Source organism: Uranotaenia lowii, chromosome 1, assembly GCF_029784155.1.
Source record: "Uranotaenia lowii strain MFRU-FL chromosome 1, ASM2978415v1, whole genome shotgun sequence".
NCBI classification, from domain to species: Eukaryota; Metazoa; Arthropoda; class Insecta; order Diptera; family Culicidae; genus Uranotaenia; species Uranotaenia lowii.
In genome coordinates this window covers 115,843,187-115,866,718 of record NC_073691.1, presented here as the reverse complement: position 1 = coordinate 115,866,718, position 23,532 = coordinate 115,843,187, and the positions used below count along the sequence as shown (strand labels likewise).

The following is a 23,532-nucleotide window of genomic DNA, read 5'->3' as shown; positions in this document are numbered from 1 at the left end:
GGTACGGACCTATTTTGAACCGCTTTGGGAAGTGGCTAAACTATTTTCTGAAATAAAAAAGGACATGTTACAATTTTTGACTGCATTATCCGTCCGTCCATTACGAAGATCAAGGCTTTTTCTACCGAAACATATCGTCGTTTTTTTGCAATATAATAAGATTCAAAATTAAAAACGCGTTTCTTCGATTATTATTCTGGTCGGTATTTTGGACCACCAGGTTTTTATTTTAGACCACCCTTAAATTTAATAAGTCTTTTTTTTCTAAATTTTGCTACCGTCCGTTATATAGTGTTTATAAAATGTTTTGAAAATTCCGACAGCACAATGCAATCTCGACGAATTTTTTTCTGCACTATTAAATACTGGCCAGTTGACTTTTTTTTTGCATCAATTTTCAGAACACAAATCTCGTTCAGGCGACCCAAAGATAAGTTAAGAAAGTCTGACGTCATCAACTCCGCGACATTTATTGATGCATTTTGACTTCCAAAATCTTAGAGCACCTGCAACGGTTCAGGCGTAAATATTGGTTTTAAGTATACCAGTTTTAGCACAATTTGAAATTTTAGAATCGGCTAAAACACCCACTCCCCACCGGTGAAGGAGCAAATTTAAAAAGGAAACACTTTCATTGCAGACACTCAATAATTGAGAAGAAAAACCCCATTTTATTAGAAAAATTGCATAAGTTTTGAGTTTCACGGTTAATTGTCTTAAAATTAAATCTACGAATATTCTTTTTGGCAGAACAATGATTTCAACTATTCTACCAGGATTTCATTAATTTAAAAGCAAAAATGACTACACAACGAGGAAAAAAGGTCAATTGAAATAATTCTTCAATTAATTCAATCAAATTGCTTTGAATCAATGGAATAAGGTTTTGTTAAAATGAAATGAAAAAGCATTTTTTTCTCAAGTTATTGCTGACATAGATAAAGGAAACGAGAAATGTTTATCCCAAAGTCAAAGGAAATTTTCCTTTGATTTGTCGACATTTTTGTTTGACAAAAACTTGTTTCACTATTTGTAAATTTATGTATGGGTACAGAAAAATATGCTGATATTGACGAAAACTCCGAGCAATCCATACGAAACTAAAAATCTCTCAATATATCAAATAAAACAAAAATTATAGAACAAACAATAAACATTTATTTTACCTCATCGAAAAAGTATTAAAATTTTCTTTTCGTTTATTTTTTTCTAATTTTAGAACGCTGACTAGATTCACTAATTCGTCGAGCCCGAATGAAAAGCTTTTTATTTAATTATTTTAAATCGAGAATAATGTGACATCTATTATTTATACTTGATATGGTTTTTATTAACATCTATTCTCAATTTATGTTACGTATAGGGTGGTTGAAGCGAAAAAAAAAACATTCAAATAGGGTAACGGACCAATTTTGGACCGCTTTGGGAAGTGGCTATACTATTTTCTGAATTAAAAAAGTACATGTAACAATTTTTGACTGCTTTATCCGTTCATTACAACGATCGAGACTTTTTCTATCGAAACATTTCGTCGTTTGTGCCAATTTAACAATATTTAAGCCAAATAACATATTTTTTCGATCATTACTCTGATCGTTATTTTGGACCACCAGGTTTCTATTTTGGACCACCCTTTGGACCTATTTTGGACCACCCTTAAACTAAATCTAAATTTTGCTATATTTACGACAGCGATTGATGCGCAATTATACGAATAATGCAGCAATTCTTTTCTTTGTCGTTCTTGTGGACAAGTTTGATTTGTTCACGTTAATTTGTTCCTGTACTAACTTTCTTCAACTTTTCCCCAGCCTCTATTTATTTAGGTACACTTGTTTGTTGAAACTGTTACATAAATTAAACTCGTTACATATTTGCCGATTTATTGTTGGTTTTTCCTCGGTTTTCCCCTCCTTTAGACGGGGTTTATATTTCGTCTCTTCTACCTAACCAAGTATATTTTTCTTCTCGTAAATCATCGGTTGTAATCGAATGATTGTAACCTTCAGACTAAACTGTCAATAATTTATTATGAAGCATAAAAAATAATGACTTAATTAAAAAATCGTGCATGTTAACCTTTTTTCATGTTTTAAAGCTTCTTTGAGCTGTTGCTTTTGACAAACTTATTAAACAATTTCAATTAATGTGGATTGTTAGACCATCAAGGTTTAAAGTTCCAAAAGTATGTTAAAACAATCATTGGCTTGGTTTTATGTCGATTGAAATAAACCCCGTTTAATGGCGGGTTTGGGCCTTAGCTAGTTAATTGTATAAAATAAAGCCAAAATTCCAAACTTTATTTTTAGTAAGCGTTTAAAATAGTGTTCAAAATTCTTTTCAGATCGTTGTTCAACGTCTTATTACATTCATGAACATTTAACATCAAGTATAATACTCAGGTTATGGAATTTAGTAGGACCTATTTTCGACATGGGTAAATTTGGTATCAAAACACGTTTTTTTGGTTCTTCAAGCTTGCAAACTAGTTTTCAAGTGCTTTTTCATAGCTTTGAACATGTTTGTAGCAGGGGTGTCATTCGCTCACACAATGAGCTCAATGTGCATTTTTTCCATAGCACATTGAGAGAGCAAAACCGAGCACTGCCTGAGCTAGCTGTCCATCAATGTGCCACATCGAAGGAAATCACTGAGCTACGCAGCGGTAGCCCACAGCACATTGCGCTGCACAATGTGTACCAGCATACCACCACAATGCTGAATTCAACAAACGAAAGCGAATTCTTCCTATATAAACAAGCAACAGCAACAACACAGTTGAAATTTGGGCGGGCTCGGCCTCCCGGCTGCCGAACACCGTTGCCACAAAAAAATCTGTATCATAAATGAGTCTGATCTTCGTCCATACATGTCCCAATTTAACAGAACTAAATACACTGATGGTGCTGATTTTCGTGGCATCGCTGGTCGGCAGCCGGCAGGCCGAGCCCGACCGAATTTTGTTTGTGTTGTTGCTGTTGCTTGTTTATGAGTTATTTTCTTCCATGCCGGTGTGTCTTCGTGCCGGACTGGACGAACGATGATCGTTTTTATTTTCTTTCGATGAGCAGAAAAAATAAAACGAAGAAGAGTGCTTGGTAAATTTCTAAAGCCAGAGTTCACATTGAGCAGCACATTGAGCAGAGTGAATCAGCTCATTGTGTTTTTCATCATTGTGAGAAACCTCTCAAAAAATTCGATTATAGGCGCGCAGTAAGAGAGCGAGCAGTAGATATTCGATCGCCGTGCGCGCAGTTCTAGAAAGCTTGCGTTCACATTGTGCTTTAAGAACACATTGTGCTGTTTTGAGGAGTATAACACCCCTGGTTTGTAGTTGTTAAATTCATCACAGCTAGACAGAAAACTTCTTGAAAGTTGACTTCAATAATGGCACGTCCTCCTGAAACGGGCTTGATTCGGCTCAACTGTGAAAATTTAAAACTTTATTTTCAATTTTCTCTCCCTTATCATCTTATTTAAATTGAATGTTAGACACGATTAGAATCATAAGAAGCAGCTTTAACTATATTTGATAAAAAAAAAATCATGATTAAAATGTTCTATGAGGGAAATATTGGAAAAAAGCTGAAAGGTGGTCCAAAATATGTACCCGGTCCAAAATAAGTCCGTTACCCTAATATCTCAAAAAGAAACTATTATAGAAACTATCACACCCAATGTTACCCAAACATGTGTGAAAGAAATCATTGTTTGCTAAAATTTTCTCATCGTGAACTAAATCGGTCTGTCGTATATTTTGAAATCCTGTTCCAAATTTGCATGAATTTGGAACAAAGGCGTATTAGGATATATTGACAGTTTTACACGAACACCACCTTAGCTGGAGGCCTCAGCCATAACCTCAAACCATGGGAGAACAGAATCGATTTTTGAGAAGGGCGCACGATAAACGCGTTTTTCCGGTACTCATATCGAAAAATTCGCCCTGTGGAAAAACGATACACGGTGTTCGTGTTTTGATTTTTTTGGGCGTTCAGGGTTGCCAAGTGCATTGATATTTGGAAAATGATTATATTTTTTAATTGCATTGTTATTGAAAAACCTTTTCAAAAGTACTGAGAATTTGCAATATTCCCGTGGATTTCTAGAAAAAAATGAAATGCAAATTAATGCGTAGAAATTGATTGCAACATTTATCTGGACGGAATAACAACTGCCTGTATCGCACACTGAAACGATGTAGCGAATTATGTGGATTTGTTTATAATAATCAGAGCATGCAGGAGATTGCAGGACGGACTTTCATTAAATTACTTTTTTTGTAACAGTTAATGATTTGGTATTCGTTTAGAAGATAGAAACAACTTTCGAATCTATCAAGCAGTATATCAACACATATTTCAGATGTTTTCAATTCACCTTGATAATTCATTAGAAAAATATGGCTTATCTTCATCCATTTTGGGACGCCTCATAATGAATTCAAACGTTTAGCTGTTGACATTTAAAAAATTTGATCAATTCAGAAATATTATAATTAGTTGAAATCAAACAAATACTGATTTTAGTAACGCACGTAGCATCACTGGTGAGGCCGCCAGCAAATCAAAGTTTGAGGTTATGGCTGAGGCCAATTTTTCGCCAATACTATCGTCCGTATATACCCTTATAACTGTTGGGAATTTTGAAATCGATAACTGTGCTAAAACAGCAATTTACGCCACCGGTGCCAGCCGAAATGTTTTAGCGTGGTCGAAAACCGTGTTTTGCATCTACCGTTGGGACAGCCCTTAGTGGATTTGGTTTGCCTTCAGTTCCCCAACACGTGTTTCCTGTTGCGATCGTATCGCTGTTTTTAGGGCTCAGCCGATAGTTCCTGACATCTGTGGAAAAACGCAAGCGCTCTCCGGTGATGGGGAAACATTTTCCTCTACCAGTTCGTTGCAGCGGTCGTGTAGAAGGCCGACAGTTCCTGGAATTGGGAAAAGTACACCTACTCTGGCTGCCCGGGAAATCGACGTGGGTCTCGACGTTCTTTTACACGATCCTGACAGGATCCCACAGGAAACTTGCATTATGGTAAGTCAACGTATGATAGATTTATGTCATGATATTGAGTAAATTTTGCATCATGATCCAAAAAGAAAAACAGCGGAGGATCCAGGACGTGGATATAGGGATTTCCGGCCAGGTTAGCATCATGGCGGCTAAAACGAACTAGATGCAAAATGCTAAAATAATAAATTAAAAGAAAATAAAACGTAGCCATAAAATTATTCCGAAAAAGTGCTTCAGATATGATAACTTCCAAAATAAACAGAAATTTATTGTACAATATTTATAGTTGACCTCAGTGAATCAAACATAGAAATAAAATTGAATCTATCATATTTATAATTAAATCAATCATATTATTATAATTGAATCTATCATATTTATAATTAAATCAATTATTTTATTATAGTTGAATCTATCATATTTATAATTGAATCAATCATATAATTATAATTGTTTCTTCTATAATTATTGTTGAATGTATAACATCAATCGTGCATTATAGTTGAATCTATTATATTTATAGTCGAATGCACAAAATTAATCATACAACTATAGTTGAATGTATTATATACATTGTTGACTGTACGAAATCAATCAGATTGTCTATTATATGTATTGTTGAATATTTAATAATTATAGTTAGCCGAGAAGCATTCAGATATATGATTGAATATAAGTGGATTATTGTTGGAAATACTATACTTTTTTCTCCGTGTAGAAACTTTATGAGTCAGGAAAATAATATTTATTGTTCACCGTAACACTAGTCAAAAGTCAAATAGTCAATTCCTTTAACCCCGCTCCCAACCAAAATTATTTTGCTAGGGCGACATCCATAAATTACGTAACGCAAAAAATGCACTTTTTTGACCCCCTTCCCCCCGTATGTCACCCCCCCCCCTCCCCCCAACTTCTCATGATTTTCGAAGATAAAAAAAAATCTTTAAAACGGCATTATTATCAATCCAAATCGCTTCTAAGTACTCATTGATGATAACTCTCTGATAAAATAAATTAATTGTCTTATTACGAGTTGCTCTGTGCTTGTTAACTGGTAATCTACCTTGTTTACTTTATTTTGTTCAAGCAGCATAACTTGTTATGCAAAATATACTTCACTTAGTAATATTCGTCAGAATAACCAAAAAAGCTGATCGGAATAATCAAAATCAATTGAGAAAAAATAGTAAAATTTCAGTCTTAAGATTGGATTGAGTTCTTGGGGCTAAATGTACCTAATATTCGGTTTTCCAACGGTTATTTCACGGATATAGAATCTATTGGTTACAAAACAGTTTCAAACAGCGTTACGTAATTTATGGATGCCCCCTAGGATGCAGAGGTGACCTCGGTCCTAAAGCACAAAATAAATCTTTCATCCTTTTCACTTTCTTATTTAGAATCTATCCATTGACTACTAGGACGTGGTCGGCACCGTTATTGACGTTAAAAGAGAGAGCATCTGTTTTGTGCAGTGTGAATGAGCTGCTAATCCCAAGCACCATTTATTTGACCTCTGAATAAAATTGATGACCTCGGTCAATCACGGAGTAGCAACCATTGGCGATGTGGAACTTGCTCTAAATATTGAGCCATGTCAGCGATCGTGGAACTCAAAGTGATTGTTATCATAATTTGATTTTTGAACAAGTCATGCATACATTTTCTTCAACCATGCAATTCGGGTTTTACAATTCAAGGTGGATGTGACTAGACTAAACTGCTATTCATCATTTAATCGCCACCGCCAATTAACCGATTGCTGTCCTTCTGTTTCTAGAAATGCCTCGATAAGGACCCCGCAAAACGATGGTCTTGTGAACGCTTGAGCAGTCATCCATACTTCGAGGATTACATCAGCAAGCAGAAGGAAATCGAACAGACTATTTCATTGGAAAGTCAGAAACAGCCGAATAGTCGAGATTCAAAGATCAAAATATCCAACACTTCATTACCGCAGCTAGCAGGTACCCAAGAATCACGGGTCCCTTTAAAAAATGCTTATTTAAGATCCGATCATCACCTGCCGACTATATAATCAATATCAAGGATGTTTGCAGGTACAGTTTCTCTCTAATTACCTATCCGCATCATGTGTATTTTTTTTTATTTAATGCTAAGCAATAAATATATTGATAGTGTAACAACAATTTTATTCTATACTTCAATTATTTATCGATTGGTTTTGTAATCATGTTATATCTACCACCCACCCCCCTCCCCCCTGGTATAACAAAAATTAAGATTTTTATTTTTTATAAACCTCTTCCGCACACTTCCCCTTCCCCAACCTCCATAGTAGGATGTGGTAGGATTTCATGTTTTTTATTCTTTGAGAAATTTCATAAACGAATATAGGAAACGTATTTAAGACATAGAGTTTGGGCAACGAAAAAAGTCTTAGTATTTTTTTAAGAATAGGAATAACCATATGAAATCGATTTAAAACAAGAGTGATGAATTGTACGGTTGATAAATTTCGCCCGTCACGCTTGACCAGACTAGTTTTGTTTTATCAATCGACCAGCCCCGTACTCAATTGACGGAACCTCACTACTCGCATGATGGCAGGGGCGGTCCTAGAATTGGCTCTTGGGGGGTTGATTTTCCGAATTTTCAAAAATCAGTCAATAAGAAGGATTGTAAATATCTGTTGAAAAAATGCTTATTTTGAGAAACAGAGTGGAAGAGGGAGGGTTTACAGTTGCAAATAAGACTTGTATTTTGTCGGATTGTATAGTTGTAGGTTAGTTATTTGAATGAATTTAAATTAGAGAAAAGTTGTGAAAACATTCAACAAATTTTCTCAATACACTTATTAAAGTGTTGATAAAAAAGATATTTTTCATAATGTTTACAATTGGTAGTTTAATAAAGAATTTTCCGATATAAATGACATTTCACAAATGAAAATTAAATACACATTTTCGTAGAAGAAAATGTAACAAAACATCTTCAAGTTATCCACAATATTTTCACTGGGCATCTTCATATCAGTATAAGACCCTCAGCAAAATTTTAATTATTCTCATTTTGCAACAATTCCAAAACAATTATTTGGGAAAAATGTTTGTTTATTATTGCTATGAATTGAAAACTGAATATTTAATTATTTTTCTGAAGTATTTTGCTGAAACGTTGTCGAAAGTATCGAATTATTATTAATTCTTCTTCCAATTCGTCAATTTTTAAAGATAAATTTAATTCCAAATAAAAACATAAAAAGAATATTCTTAGGTATGAAGCTTTTGGACAGACCCGTGCGAAGGATCCGTCCATGGGGGGGGGGGGGGGGAGGGGGGGGCTTTAATTTAGCTAAAAATAATTACAATTCCAAAAATATACCATAAATAAGGTAATTGGTTTCTTAAACTTAAAAAATAATAAATTTTACTGATAAAATAAACCATAATTTTCAATAAAATCAGAATGAATCAAATTAATGCTTTTTCCAGTAAGTCAAAATTATGTTCCTTATTCGGAACTAGAAATTTGCTTGAAAATTAATTCGATAGTCAAAATTTCGACTGATGCTTCAGACACAAGAATTAACGCACAGAAAGAGAATGAATAAAATATAACACCAGATTTAAGAAGAAAATCTGAATTCTCAAATAAATGTTAGATCAGGTTAAAATCAATTTCAAATTGATAGAAAAATGATAATGGTTGTTATTTACTATTGATTTTATTTTAAATTTCTTTTCTCTATTTTCAGTGGAAGGATTGATTAAAAAATTCCGCTGTACTTTCTTGAATTAAAAAAATTATAATCACGTTTTGAAATGTGGATTCTCGATTAGGATAAAACACAATTTTTAACTTAGGAGAATTTATTCAAAAGTTGATAATTGAATTTTATTAGGAAAAAGAAAAAAAATATTTCAAGACTGTGAGTGTTCAAGTCAAAAATAAAACCCTTTTCTATATTAAAATTCTTCCAGTTATTAAAATTAAAAGGTTAAAAAAGTTCTGAAGTTCAAAATAGTAGCTTTGTATATTTATAGTACAGCATGTTCAATTAAACTGACAAATTACCGATTGGGAAATTATCGATAAGAAATTGATAAAATAAAAATATAAATGATGAATTCCAAGTTTTTTGTTGATATTGAAAGAACAGAGTTAATACCAATTTAGTTAACATTGAGCATTCAAATTTAACTTTTTAGTTGCTAGATACTTGAAATAATTTTCGAACTTTCTAAAGATAAGTTAAAAATCAATATAATGAAAAGTTAAGAAATAAAATTCATAAATTTATAAGTTTATAAATTTTCAAACGAAGGTTTTATATTTTGTCGGTTTCAATTTGAATATTGGGTCCTGGAAAGCAAAGAAGGTAGAAACTATATGTTTCTTATTACAAATTTAGTTCCAAAGACTACCAAGAAAATAATGTTTTCAGGACACAAACTTTAAAATTCGTTAAATATATTTGAATATTGATAATGAAAAGAAAATGATAAGTTTTTTTACATTTTAGAAGTATTTTTTTTTTTCAATAAACTTGTCTAACCATTTTAAAAACTTATTAATAGAATTTAATTGTCTCAAAGAAACAGTATTTAGGTGCCTATGATTGATTTGATAGATTGAAGTGCACTATTTGTCAAATTTTGTCTATCACCTTACGTTTAGTGATATGGAGTTTATAAACTCCTAAAACTCGGCTTAAATTCGTGAACGGCATATATCTGTAATTTCGTAAAATGAAATGCCTCAAGGCCAGAGTGATCGCCGGAGGCGAAAAAAATTTCTGACTATATTGTTAACACTCATTTAACACGTTCGCACGGCCTTGCTTTTGGAACTTCATTTTTTTGCATTTTCTTGAATTTCAAGTAGAGTGTCCGTCCCAGGATTTCCCGGGAATTTGAAAAAATCGGGAATTCCTGATTCCCGGGAATCATAGTTTCATTCCCGGGAATTCCCGACATGTATGAAATTATTTCTCTGGAAAAACCTGATAGCCTCCGGAACCATTCTTATTGTCCTTTTTTAAAATTTAGTCATATAAAATTCATTGATGAGAATATGCCGATTCCTGTGGAAGTTGACATTTTGCAGCCATTTGGTGCAATTTTTTTTTATTTAAATAGTTATGTTTTCAGAGATTACATATACGCATTTCTCCGTTCACTCCGTTTTCATTGAACGAAAACCCACAACACTTCGAAAAATGTATTAAAAATCGCGCGACAGGTAGGCAGATAGTGTTTTCTGGAAAGTAACATTTATGCACTTGTTTCCCTGTGACTTTGAAAGCCAGATGAATTTCAAAACTTAAAAAATAAAAGACATCGTTTTTTGTATGAGTGTTATAAATAGGTACGAACAAGAAAATTAATTAAATGCTCAATGTTTCTTTCCCAAGCATTTGTATAAAAGAAAAACTACGAGATCTACACGCAGCGGAAAGATTTTTTATTTCAAAGGAAAGTGCCGCAAAAACAAAGGATTTTTTCCTTTGATTTTGGGATAAATAAAAATTCCTTTGGTTCAAATGATTTTTTCTTTGTTTCTAAGAATTTTTCTTTTGAAAAATCTTTGAATCAAAATTCTAATCCTTTGAAACAAAAGACAGTTTCATTTGATACAAAGTTGTTTTCGTTTGCTACAATGTAACAAAGATTTAGATTTAAAAGCATTTATTCATTGAACTCTTTCCCATTTATTCCAATTGGAAGAAATATTTTCTGTTGTTCCGAAGTTCCTATTAGGAATTTTGAATAATAAAAAGAAAAATATAAAATGTTTAATTCTTTTTTATTCACGAACTTAAGAAAAACACTGGTTCACTATATAAATAATTGGATGATCAGATCCTAAATTTCGGTGACAAAGTTTACCAGTCAGTTTTTTCGTGGGCTGACTTCCGGAAGCGAGTCTCGTTGCTGGCTTTCCTCGCCATCCGACTGGTAGTTGCCGCTGAAGATCGGGCTGAAGATAAACTAACCGCTGAATTTGGGGTGGAATCAGCAGTGGTCCTGTAACAATGCAAGCGCTTATAGATATTCTTAAATATTCCCTTTTTTATTAACGGATACACTTACCATTCTTCATCCTGAATTCTCCTTAGCTAACTCTGATTAACTGGTTTAGATTTTTAACACAACCGGCCAAACTCAATTCTGTTTTTCTGTTTTATTCTTCTTGCTCATTCCAAAATAACTCTAAGTTTGAAGTTTTTATTTAAAGAAATTATTCCTTTCCTTCGAAAGCATTTTTCTTTGGTTAGAAGAAAATTTACTTTGTTTCAAAAGAAATATGCAATTAACCCTCATCCGCATTAGGGTGTCATTTTGACACCATTGCAAGTTTGAAGGCTTGTAACTTTTTTCAGAAGCTTCAAAATACAAAAATTTCTTCGGGGACCCTAAATGAATTCAAAAGTTCTCCAATATTGCATCTTTACTTTTTTTTATGGACGAACCCTGGAAGCCTGGACAAAAAAAACTCCCTTTTCCGACTTTTGGTGTCATTTTGACACCACAAAAGTAAAATCTATTTAAGTCGTTTGAATTATTATGAACTTCATATAAAACTTATATCAATAGAAACCTTGTAATGTCAGTAAAATATGTTTAAAATATACGCGTCCAGCAAAACGTGTTTGTTTGCTCTCCGAGTCGGTACGGTAGGTGGTGAATGGTGATTCGGGCAGAGAGCGAAGCCGACAGACGAAGAAATGCACGACACGCATCGTTATTTCGTCTATCGGCTTCGCTCTCTGACCAAATCACCACCCACCGTACCTACTCGGAGAGCAAACAAACACGTTTTGCTGGACCGCTGCTTGTAGTTCTAGAAATTCAGGAATGATTTTACGTTTATAATTTTCATATTTTTGTGAAATCTCACAGCGTGATTTGTTGCACCTCACTAGAATGTAGATTAAATTAACTTTCCAATGAATATACTTTTGATTGGTCCAAACAAAGTAAGAGCACTGAAAATCCGGGTACAACCTGACGGTGGACCACAAAAACAGATGAAATTTCAATTTGTAAAAAAAATTGCGCAAAGTAGTGAACTTTGAAAAATTCCAGTAATTTCAATTTTTGCTGCATCAAAAATCTAAAGACAGCAAAATGTTAGAATATTAATAAAGTTTGTTGTCATATTTTTTCTAAAACTCTACCATCGCTCAAACAGTATTTACTAGCAATCGAATGAAAGGAAGGTTTTTTAGACCACTTTTTTGAACTTTTTGTGACCATTTCATAAAAAAAAATTTAAAAAATATTTCTTGTCTTCATGATGTAGGCATTAACTTCAGCTTTCATATGCATAAGGCAAATATTTTTTTTGGACGTGTAACATATGAACTACAGCAGTTTTCGTGAGGCATGTTTTTTCGGTTTTTTTTCTTTCATGCTGAATAACGAGAAAACTTGTAACTTTAGCTGTATATAATGTTCTAAACATATTTTACTTACATTACAAGGTTTCTTTTGATGTAAGTTTTGTTTAAATCGGTCTAACACGCCAAAAGTTATAACGATTTGAGCTTGTGGTGTCAAATTGACACCACAAGTGCTGATTAGGGTAATGAAATCTAAAGCGGATGAGGGTTAAACAAATGTCTTTTAAATCAAAGAATTTCATTAAAATCAAAGTCCAAAATTATTCGATTCAAAAAAATTATTCTTTCTTTCAAAAATTATTCATTTGAATCAAAACCATAATTCATTGATTCAAAGAAAACAAGAATTTGATTCCAAAAAATGATTTTTTTGATCCAAAGTCAGTTTTGTTTTGTTTCAAAATCCAAGTTTTCTCTGCGTGTATGTACATTATTGTAAAACATGAAGAAAAATAAACAGAAAAAAAAATGATGAGGAGGATTTGCGCCCACTGGAGAAGGACTCCGGAAAAAAAGGTACACTCCCGCGGGTTTTTCCCTGCTCATGGAAAAAATGAAGAACAAATATGTTAAGTGCTCAGAAAAACGAAAAAGGTTCGAATAAACAGATCAAATCAAAAGATTTTTTTTATAAACTTCAAATTGCATGAATGAATTCATTTGACTTATGCAGGAACTATAAGTTTGACTGATTTTAATTTATCATTGTTGAAAACAATTTGATTTATTTGATTAATAATAAGTTAAAAAACATTATGATCAGTACATTTTGAACAAATTATGGGCTTGTACGCAGGAAAGATTCGATAAGTTATATTTCAATCGAAGGGCATTAATTTTACATGTGAATATTTCCCGGGAAACAGGCCACCAGATTTCCCGATTCCCGGGAACGAGAAAATGGCCGGGAAATGGACACGCTATTTTTAAGCTCTAATACTAGATTTTTAATTTTATTGTAACTGAATCCAAAGAAATAGTAACAAATTTTCAACTAATTTTTTTTTTAATGTGAAAAGTCGTATTTTTTCTTCATACTCTTAATTTTTCCAAACTTTTTGTATAATGTTTGAATTAAATAAAAGAATATTGAACAAAGAGTAAATTTCTGAAAGTTAATACTATTACAATATTTAACTGAAAAGTCATAATCCATTGCAATTAAAATAACCAAACTTTCAGATTCATAGTGGATTTTTTAACCTAAATTATTATACTTGATTTCTACTCAAAATTTTAAATATTATTTTGTAGAGGAGCTAAAACTGTATCGGCGATATAGGTAGTGTGAATCCTGAAATCCAGCCGTGTTGGTCAAAAATTAGAAAAATGTCTTCCGAATGTTCAACTTTAGCGATTGCCTTGTTTCCTACAAAATAGTCGGGGATGACGGAATAGTTTTATCTCACCTGGATTTTTTATCAGATTTTATCCATCACCTCTAGTTTCAGAAGTAGTATTTTCAGTATTTTTAGAAAATTGAATAGATTTCATTAGAGATGTATCGAATAGTTCGAACGACCGAATACCGACTAAATATTAAACCTTTTCAAGTATTCGGTGAAACGAATATTCTTAAAATAAATAGCATGAACATGAAAAATCGTAAAAAAGCTTAAAATGTGTTCAAAAATAACGTCTGCATCACCGATAATTCTGCGAAAAATAAAATGGTAAGTAATATTTAAAAAGTGATAATAGAATTGATAAAAATAAATTTCACTTTTTGCATAGAAAACAATCAATGCGCGAAAAACTTCACTCACATACATGCACAAGTAACGCGAGCCTCTTACAGCTTTGGAGCAAAAGTACTAATCAAAGCAGGTGAAAAACTCTATTTTTTCGAGCTTTGTATAGAATTTCAAGCATAACTGATATTAAGTTTCAACGAATCATCCAAGTTTCACATTTTTAATGTAATTTTTTATTAGCATAAAATCCCCATAATTGAAATTTACACCTGTGCATAAAAGCGGCAGCGCACATTCCGTCGAAAACTACCGTCCGATTTCAATCCTTAACTGTTTTGCGAAAGTACTTGAATCTCTAGTGTACGATGCTATATATCCGTCCATAGCTCAGTTTATTGATGGCGCTCAACATGGATTCATGAAAAAACGCTCAACAACCTCAAACCTTATGGCATTTACAAATTTTGTGATACCAAAACTCGAAAAACGTCAGCAAGTGCAAACTGTATACATCGATTTCTCTAAAGCTTTTGACCGCGTTCCTCACATACTGGTAATAGACAAACTTAGACACCTTGGACTTCCTGAGTGGATAACAAAGTGGCTCGCCTCGTATTTGAACTCCCGCTTGGCCTATGTTAGAGTCAACTCTTTCTGCTCTTCGAAGTTTTTGATACCATCCGGTGTTCCCCAAGGCAGTCATCTTGGGCCGTTAATATTCATACTGTTCGTTAACGATTTGTGTGACATGCTGACGTCGCATAAACTATTTTATGCAGACGACCTAAAGCTTTTCCGACAAATTACATCACCGCTGGACAGCGTCATGTTGCAGAATGATCTCGACGTTTTTATGAGATGGTGCAGTTTGAATGGAATGTTGGTGAACGTTGAAAAGTGCAAAACAATGAGTTTATCAAGAACCCGTAACGTGCATCAGTATAACTACACAATGGGTGATACCGTTCTTGAAACTGTTGACACAATTAAGGACCTCGGTGTTACCTTCGATAGACGGTTGAGATTTCACACGCATATCACTACAATAACCGCCAAGGCTTATGCCATGCTAGGTTTCCTCCGTCGCAACACAATCCATTTCAACGACGTGTATGCACTTAAAACACTTTATTGTTCGATCGTCAGAAGTATACTTGAATACGCAGCACCAGTTTGGGCCCCGTTCCAACTGACTTTGAGTCAATCTCTCGAAGGAGTCCAGCGAGCGTTTGTTCGCTTTGCTCTTCGGAAACTTAACTGGAATCCCGAAGTCAGGACTCCCTATGAACATCGATGTAACCTGATCCATCTTGAAACGCTATCCCGTAGAAGGAAGTTTCTGCAGTGTTTATTCACATTCGACTTACTGAGCGGCAATATTGAAAACAACGATCTCCTGGATTGCATAAATTTGTATGCTCCTACACGCCCGCTGCGGAATCAAACGCTTCTTTGGATTCCATCTCATAGAACCACGTATGGCTACTACAATCCAATAGACACATGTAACCGTTATTTTAATGAGTGCGCTAGAATTTTTGATTTTGGTATGTCTAAGCAGTTATTTAAAAATAGGTTAAGGCATCTCTTAGAATGATAAGTCTGTGCGAAACAATATTTATTTCGAAGACCAATAAATAAATAAATAAATAAATTTTAATCATAATATAGTCTCAGAACAACTTTATCGCAACCATTTCTTACTTATTTAAATAAATTATGGAAGTTTTAAATTAAAGAATGGATTTTTTTTAAATAAAAACTATTGATCATTATTAAAATTGTTTAATTGTGATAACGGCTCGAAATGTATGACGGCCTTCGAACCAAAGGGGGATAAGTGCATAAAAGCTAACGAAAGTCGTAAAATATCACAATAAAGGAGCCTTCGAAAGGCAAATAAATGATTGATTTAAAAAAAAACTTACTTCGAAAAAACACATTTTTAATTTGATGTGTTTGGCTATTTTCCATATATTTATCAAAAATTTGTAATTCTTTTTCAAACGTAAAAGTATGGAAATTGAAATTCTGAAAATCTGAGAAACTACCAAATTATGATGAATCGTTTTATATCAATAAATCAAATTCGATCATTTTTGCTACGTCGAGCCAAATACAATCAAAGCTCATTTTTTTCAAAAACTTTCCAAAATAAGAAATTATTTTTAAAAAAATCTGAAATTTGTTTCATTAAGTAACAAATTAGCAACAATTAATGTACAGAAAACGTGAAAAATCGTATTTAATTTTAATTTTTTTTTCTTGATGTACTCATCATTTCAAATGATTTTTGAGGAAAAATAAAAAATCAGGAAATGAAGGGTTAAGCCAAGTTTAAGTCATACAGTATTGTTCCGATTTTGTCAGCCCCACTTTAATTTAGGGCTGACAAAACAGGGTAGCTGACAAAATCGGGAAAAAATTTTTTCTTGGAAATAATTTCAATTTTGATTTGATATTTGTACGTAAACTTGTTATTTGGATATTTTATGTCAATACCATGATAAGGGGTGATATTGACCCCTTTTCTTTATTTTTTACCCTTCTAACAAAGAAGGGAATAGGGTAAGTGAGCCCTATTTTGGCATGGTCCTTTTCTTGGCATGCCAACATGTCTTTTCATGTTTATTTAGGTCCAAATTGAGCTAAAAAATTTTGAATATATTTTCATTGCGAAGAGAATAATTTGTTTCAAATCTGTGCATACCGAATTTTTTGATTGTTTGTACTTTATTGAAGTAGTTATTTTTTTTCGATCTGCATCCGAGGCAATTATGTTGGAAATCACCGTATGAAAATCAGATAAACTCACCTTTCTAGTGTAACTGTTAAATTCCCATGCGATTTCAAACGCGAACATTCATTTCAAAAATTTGCTATAAATACTCATGCCTACAGTTAAACACGGCAAAAAATCTAAAAATACTAGAAAGACAAAAGAATGAATATTTATTTAGGTGTTGAATACAAATTTAAAACTAATTTTGTTCCTTTTCTTGGCATGCAACTTCAATCGAAATACACCACCAGTGTTGGAAGCTGGAAAAAATACATGTTCATTAAAGAGGTATTTTTGGGCTGATGTTTTCCCTAAAAATTCGTTTAAAACTACGCACAAATGTTTTCATACTAATTGGATTGTATGATAAGATTGTTTCTATCAACTTAAGCTTCGAAATAAGTTGGAGAACATAAAAGATTCGACTAACTAAAAGTCATATCCAAGCATTGAAAATGCAAAAATCGCTATTTGGGAACCATGAATCGAAGGTACATTGGTGTGCGTGCGAACAACATTTGCATTGCAGTCTGCCGAGCAAAAGTCACGTGGTTCAGAACACAGTGGTTCGAAATAAAAAAAAAAATTAAGTGAAATTAAGCAACTCACAAGACTTAAGATGTTTTTCTTACCTAAAAACTGTTAGATCAATGGCAATTTATGACTTTAGTATATAAAATACATAATTAATTGAGTTTTGGAATCTTTTTCTATCGCTTGGGAACCATATAATCAGATTTAATTTTTTGGTTATTTGTTCTAATTTCTTTTTCTTGGAAACAGAAGTTGGAAGTTCAGGAAAATATCGTTTTCTTACCAATTATTCCTTAAAATATTAGATGTGAGTCGAATTAAAAAAATGTTTTAGCAAGGTTTACATTCTAACTTCTATTCAAACCACTGCGCAACGCCCCGGGCATTCGAGATGGCTCTTGCTAGAAGCTCATAATCTCAGCTAACAAATTCAAAAGGGCAAAATTTCAAAATACCATTCAAGGAATTTTTAATTTCTTACTTTATGAAGCCAAACTCCACAATATGAAGACAGTTGTTTGGTAGTGAAAATAACCCCATGTGTTGCAATCGCATTGCGGAATTTCTGGACTTCCGACTTTTTGAAATGAAAGCTTATTTTGTGCTTCCCTTTCAACCAAATTTCATCAATGTTTTCAAAAGCCTTTTTGTTGTATGAGTGGCGCCCGGTGTTCCATCTTCGAATAGAACTTTACGCTCAGCTGACGTCATTCTGTCAGTGGCCTTATACTCAGAATAGTCAACGATTCTGTTAACTGTCAAATGAGCATTGTCGGTAAAGATCTAATGCACATTGCTGGTGGCCAAGAATCGGATCATCGAAACGGCAAACAATTGGAACGGCGGCCAAGTAATTGGAGCACCGCAGTTAGTACTTTGCATACATTTTACTCACATTAATGAAAGTTCCATAGAGAAAACATATTTTTGTTGAACTCTAAGCAAGTTAGCAAGTAAATTCTTCAAAGGATGTTATATGGTGCACTCAACAGGAAGGTAGGAATGTCGAAAAAAAGGGTATACCATGCCTTAGGTGCCAAGGTCGGGTACATTTACCCTACATGTCTTTTGAAAAACCAACTTTCGCTCCGAGGCCTGGAGGGCCAAGTGTCATATACCATTCTACTCAGTGCGTCGAAATAGGAACATGTCTGTATGTGTGTATGTGTGTGTATGTATGTGCGTATGTGTGTGTATGTTACAAAATAATGTCACACACGCTTCTCGATGATCGCTTGACCGATTTGAGTTCTTGAGGCGTGAAATGAACGGTCTTGCAAATAGCAAAACGGAGGACCTGTTCAAGAACTCAACCCTAAGTGATTGTTTACAAACACCTTTCATACAATGGATTGTGTACATGCCATTTGAAAAATCGTTGGTGCGTAGCTGCAGGATTGATATGCAATTGCAACAGCTGAATTTGTTGATCACGTTTTAATTTGAAGTGAGTAATGGTACTTTTTTATGGATTTACAAAAATAAATGTTTTATTTTGATCCGTCCTTTATTTTTCTGAATTAAAAAAGAAAAAAAAAGTTTCATGAGAAACGACAAATCCACGAGGTTTGTGGATAGTTCCATAAGTCTACGTGGTTTATGGATGATCCCTAAGGGCTATCCATAAACCATGTGATCAAAATGTGGTCAAGTTTCAACCTCCTTCCATTCGTCATCAATGAAAACTCTTATGAACCTTCAATCACCCCCAACCCTTAAAATACCAACCCTTAAGGGGCCGTTCAAATATTACGTAACGCAATTTTCGAGCATTTTCAACCCCCTTCCCCCTACGTAACACAATCGTCTCAAAATTTCTAAGCAAAATCCACAAAGCGTAACAAACTGCTATACCCCCTCCCCCTGAAAGCGTTACGTAATATTTGAATGGTCCCTAAAATACCTAGTGGTTAATGGGTGGTCCTCTACGTGGGTCAGGACAACCCCAAAAAAAACATACAGTGTTAATTGACTGGGAATTTTAGTTCAAAAGCAGAAAATTTCAACTAAATTTAAAGGCTGACAAAATCGGGATAAAATGCTGACAAAATCGGGGATATACAAAATCGGGGGTAGACAAAATCGGGAGCTGACAAAATCGGAACAATACTGTATTAAGTTAACATACATATTTTTTGCCGATAACATAAGAAAAAGGTTTTTTTTTGAGGGGGTGATCCCAAACTAATGGCCGGCAGCGTATATGGTCAGCAAATTCGAATTCAACGCTGTAAGTAGTACCACAGAGAACCAGAGAACGGGCCCCGAACAAATATGTGTCGAATCCGTGTGTAAGAATTTGAATCGTCGGCCATTTTAAAACCGTTAAAATTTGCCTAAAAACAGCACCATCTAGTGGCTCTTAGCTAAGTGACTCAGCTGTTGTTGTCGATTTTTTTTTGTCAACAGTTGAGAACACTCAGAACATAAACAACCAAAAACTTGCTTCCAGGTCGCACCAACACAGAGTTCAGTTAGTTTTCTTTTTTTTGGGGTGTAGAAAAAGCAACAAAATGAAATTTGCAGCAGGAACTATATGCGCTTTTAACGAAATCTTTTTCTTTTGGCAATGATGCCTCATTTGGTACTCGTTTTGTATTGAGCCACTGATTTTGTTTGAGAAAAAAAGCAAACATTATTTAGTTGTTTGAAGAGAAAGTTCATATAAGATTTAAATTATGTGTCTGTTTTAATATAAATTATAATTTCAAAAATAGTTCAGTAAACATTTGCCGCAGCAACATTTGATTTCTGTATGATGTGTTAATTTATGATACCCCTCTAATGGATAAACTCCACTTTTTGTTAAGGATCAAATTTTAATCAAATTTCACCCATAACGAAGCATTTCAAATCTAATTAATCGAAAGAATCACCACCCATCTTTGTTCGAACATTGCGAAATTCTAGCATGTAAACATCGCGTCATTTCTGCCAGGATAGGACTTCAGTACCTACTTCCGAAAATATTCGAAAATTGGAATAGCTTCCTAATATCGAATTTAGCCTCTTAGACAGAGCAAAGTAATTGTATGGAGGTTACCCGGACACCTAAGAATCCTAAGAATTTAAGGGAATAGCAATAGGCATTTAAAAGCAACTTGATATCAAAATTTTATAAATTCTTCAAATATTCCCCCCTTCTATTATACCAATTACAGATATCCGATAACACCATGCGCCGAGTTTTCACTAGTCCTACCGAGATAACAATTTTGTGAAAGAAAAAAGAATACTGAATGAATTTTTAAATTTGTGTTCATCATCGAAATTGATTCTAAATTATAAAAAAATCAATTAAGTCTTGATGTAGTGAATTTCATATCCACAAAAACAAACACAGGCCAAAACTGAAAAACCATACAATTATTTTAATTCCTGATTGAGTGACTGAAAATAAATTTGGCTTTGAGTGCATTTTTCATTCGTTGAAGGTACTATCGTCTGAGCGTGTAGAAAAAATGGAAAAAATAAAAGTACCGGTAACGACATCTGGTGGCTCTTAGCTAAGTTGCAAAAATGGCGTCGATTATTTTGAAATCACGGTTGGTATTTTTACACACGGTTGGGGCTCCAGCCCGAACTCTGGTTCTCTGTGGTAGTACCTCAACAATAGTATTTGATGAAATTCGGTCTAGAGAATTGCAAATTACAGCTGTTTTAGTTTGGCGGACCGATTTTTTTTTTCAATTTGGAGCTTTTATGTGATTGTTAATTTTTTTTTTATCTAACAACCCCCACACGGAGTGGAAAATTTTGAGAATTCGAAAGTACACCTACTAGGAAAAGTTCTTAGTTTTTATATGAAATCCAGCGTTTGCGAGTACTTCGTAACGGTTTTTTGGCGCTTGGGGGAGGGGGGCGATCACAACCCCCCCCCCTCCCCCCCCCCATAGGACCGCGCCTGATGATGGTAAAGCACGACTATACACACAAAAAAAGCATAGTAAAATAACTAGATCCGTGGTTTAAATGAACAACACGCAATATTCTCCTGTGGTTGGGACGATTTAGTCTTGTATTTTCAACAGCTGAAAATTACAGGACGATCTCAGGACAGAAAAACACTACAGGAAAACAAATGTCAAAATCACCTGTAGATTCGAAGCGGTTTTCTTCTGGGGAGTGCAGGGACGTTTCGTAATTCTCCTGTAGGCTCGAGACTGCTTCCTTTCGATATTTACATTGGAATTAGGGATTCATATTGAGGAAATTAACACTTATCAAATGAAAAGCACGTTTATTAATAAGATGAATAGTGTATTACTGAGAATTTTCTGCTGGTCCTGATGTTTGTATTTATTTGCCCGATATTTTGCATGAAAATAAAATTGGGATGCTATTTTTTCAGTTCGTTATGCATATTTACACAAAATTACCTGCTTCAGCACCACGATAATGCTGCTGATTCCAGCGAAAATTTCGCTGTTCAGCTGCACGGCAATGTTCCGAAAATCAATCATTTTCGACCAGCCATATGCTAGCGATTAATCGGTCCGGTTGCGATATTCGTTCCGATCCGGGTAGTTATAATACGACCAACCCAAAAATCTTACCTTTTGTTTGTACCGCCATCTGTTAGCAGCAATCAGTTTGTTTGAAAATGCGACAGATGGCATTGCTTTTTCCCTCTATCGGTAGAATAATTCAGATGGCTCTTAAATTAATCCATTTGCAACAAAAATACAATCTTTGAACAGCCATAACTTTTTTGTTTCAAGTCCAATCGAGTTGCAGTCTTCTGGTAAAATGTTAGTCTTAATTAAAATTTTAATAAAATTTACATAATCAAGCAATCGATTGATAGAAAAAAATTTATGACGAAAACCCAGTTTTTTTATGCTTCTTTAGAACACTATGTCTCAGAATCCCTTTCACACTTGAGATTCAGTGCAACCCCTTCCTGTTGTCCGATTCCGCTCAAATTTGGCATATGGCCTTCTGATGACTCCCTTAAACCATCAAAGTCTTTCTTTTTTTTTGCAAGTATTTTGATTTTAAAGTAGGTATTTTTTGAGACAAATTTGATAAATTAAATAAAAAATATCCTAAATTGTAATTTTTATTGAGGATTAAACCGTGAATAGCTCTTCACACGATGATACAAACAACATGTTTTGTTCAGTAAAGTTTAAGTGCAATCCGCGTCTTTTGATGGCCTTGATGGATGGACGTCGAATGCTGGAGGTGTTGCGGTTCCAGTGATTCGTTTGGTCCAGCACCAACTCGGGAGAAACCACCCAGTGAAACTCATCACAATCGGCTCGATGACGGTTTGCTGTGGCGGCGCCAACGGCCGCGTCGGCGACGCACACAGGGGTAAATGCACATAATAAGCGATCAAAATTATTTGCGGACGAACGGTAAATGGTTGACATTTGATGTCTTAGCAACATTTTTATATTTTTAGATGATCTATCAAATTCTTGAAAGAAAAAAGTTATTTTTCCACCTGGAAGGGAGATAAAAAAATTATTTAATACATATTTCCTTAGAAAAGAAGAGTACCCAAATCGCCCCGGGTGCTCGTAATGCCCTTATCTCGGTGACCATGTCTATGAAACTATTTTTATCATATTTATAAGTTTATTCACTTTCGTTGCCAGGAAGTTTTCACACGTATCTGAAATAACAAATTGAACCACTTTTGAAATACTTTTATTCAAGAATCCAATCGTTAAAAAAATCACATCAAAAGGCCAAAATAGTAAAATAAACTGTATGTATTGCACATTACCTGTCTGTATCTTTTTTTAATTCCAAATCATTTAATTCAACCGTAGGTAAAAATCAGTTTCAACTGGTAGTTGTTTATTGGTCAATGAGCCAATGCTTTGGTCGGAACGGGTCGAAACTAGTCAGGTCGTTGTCAGTGAAGCAAGTTAAAACTAGTCAAAACCGATCTAGCTCGCCAGAAGGATTCGTTTCGACCTGACAGAAATCGGTCGAAGTCAATTGGAAAAAGACAGGTTATCAACTGTCAATCCAATTCTACTTGTGTTTCGACCTATTTCGACCAAACTTCATTGAACAGATTTTCTGCTTCGAAATGTGTTTTTTTCGGTTCATCGATTCAAACATTACGTGTTTAAGGGCCATTCTTATATCCATACTTGATGGCTTTCGTAAGACAT

The 23,532-nt window shown here is 34.1% G+C and overlaps 1 protein-coding gene across 2 annotated transcripts in view; it reads left to right on the top strand.

The window, feature by feature from the left end:
• Positions 1-7,135, top strand: part of LOC129739190 (cyclin-dependent kinase-like 1) — a 101,380-nt gene extending 94,245 nt beyond the window's left edge. For both annotated transcript variants that reach the window (XM_055730618.1, XM_055730617.1), the window contains exon 7: positions 6,800-7,135. In XM_055730618.1, the coding sequence (XP_055586593.1) occupies positions 6,800-7,057 (258 nt within the window). In that variant the 3' untranslated portion in view covers positions 7,058-7,135. The remainder of the gene's footprint in view (positions 1-6,799) is intronic.
• Positions 7,136-23,532: the final 16,397 nt, after the last annotated feature.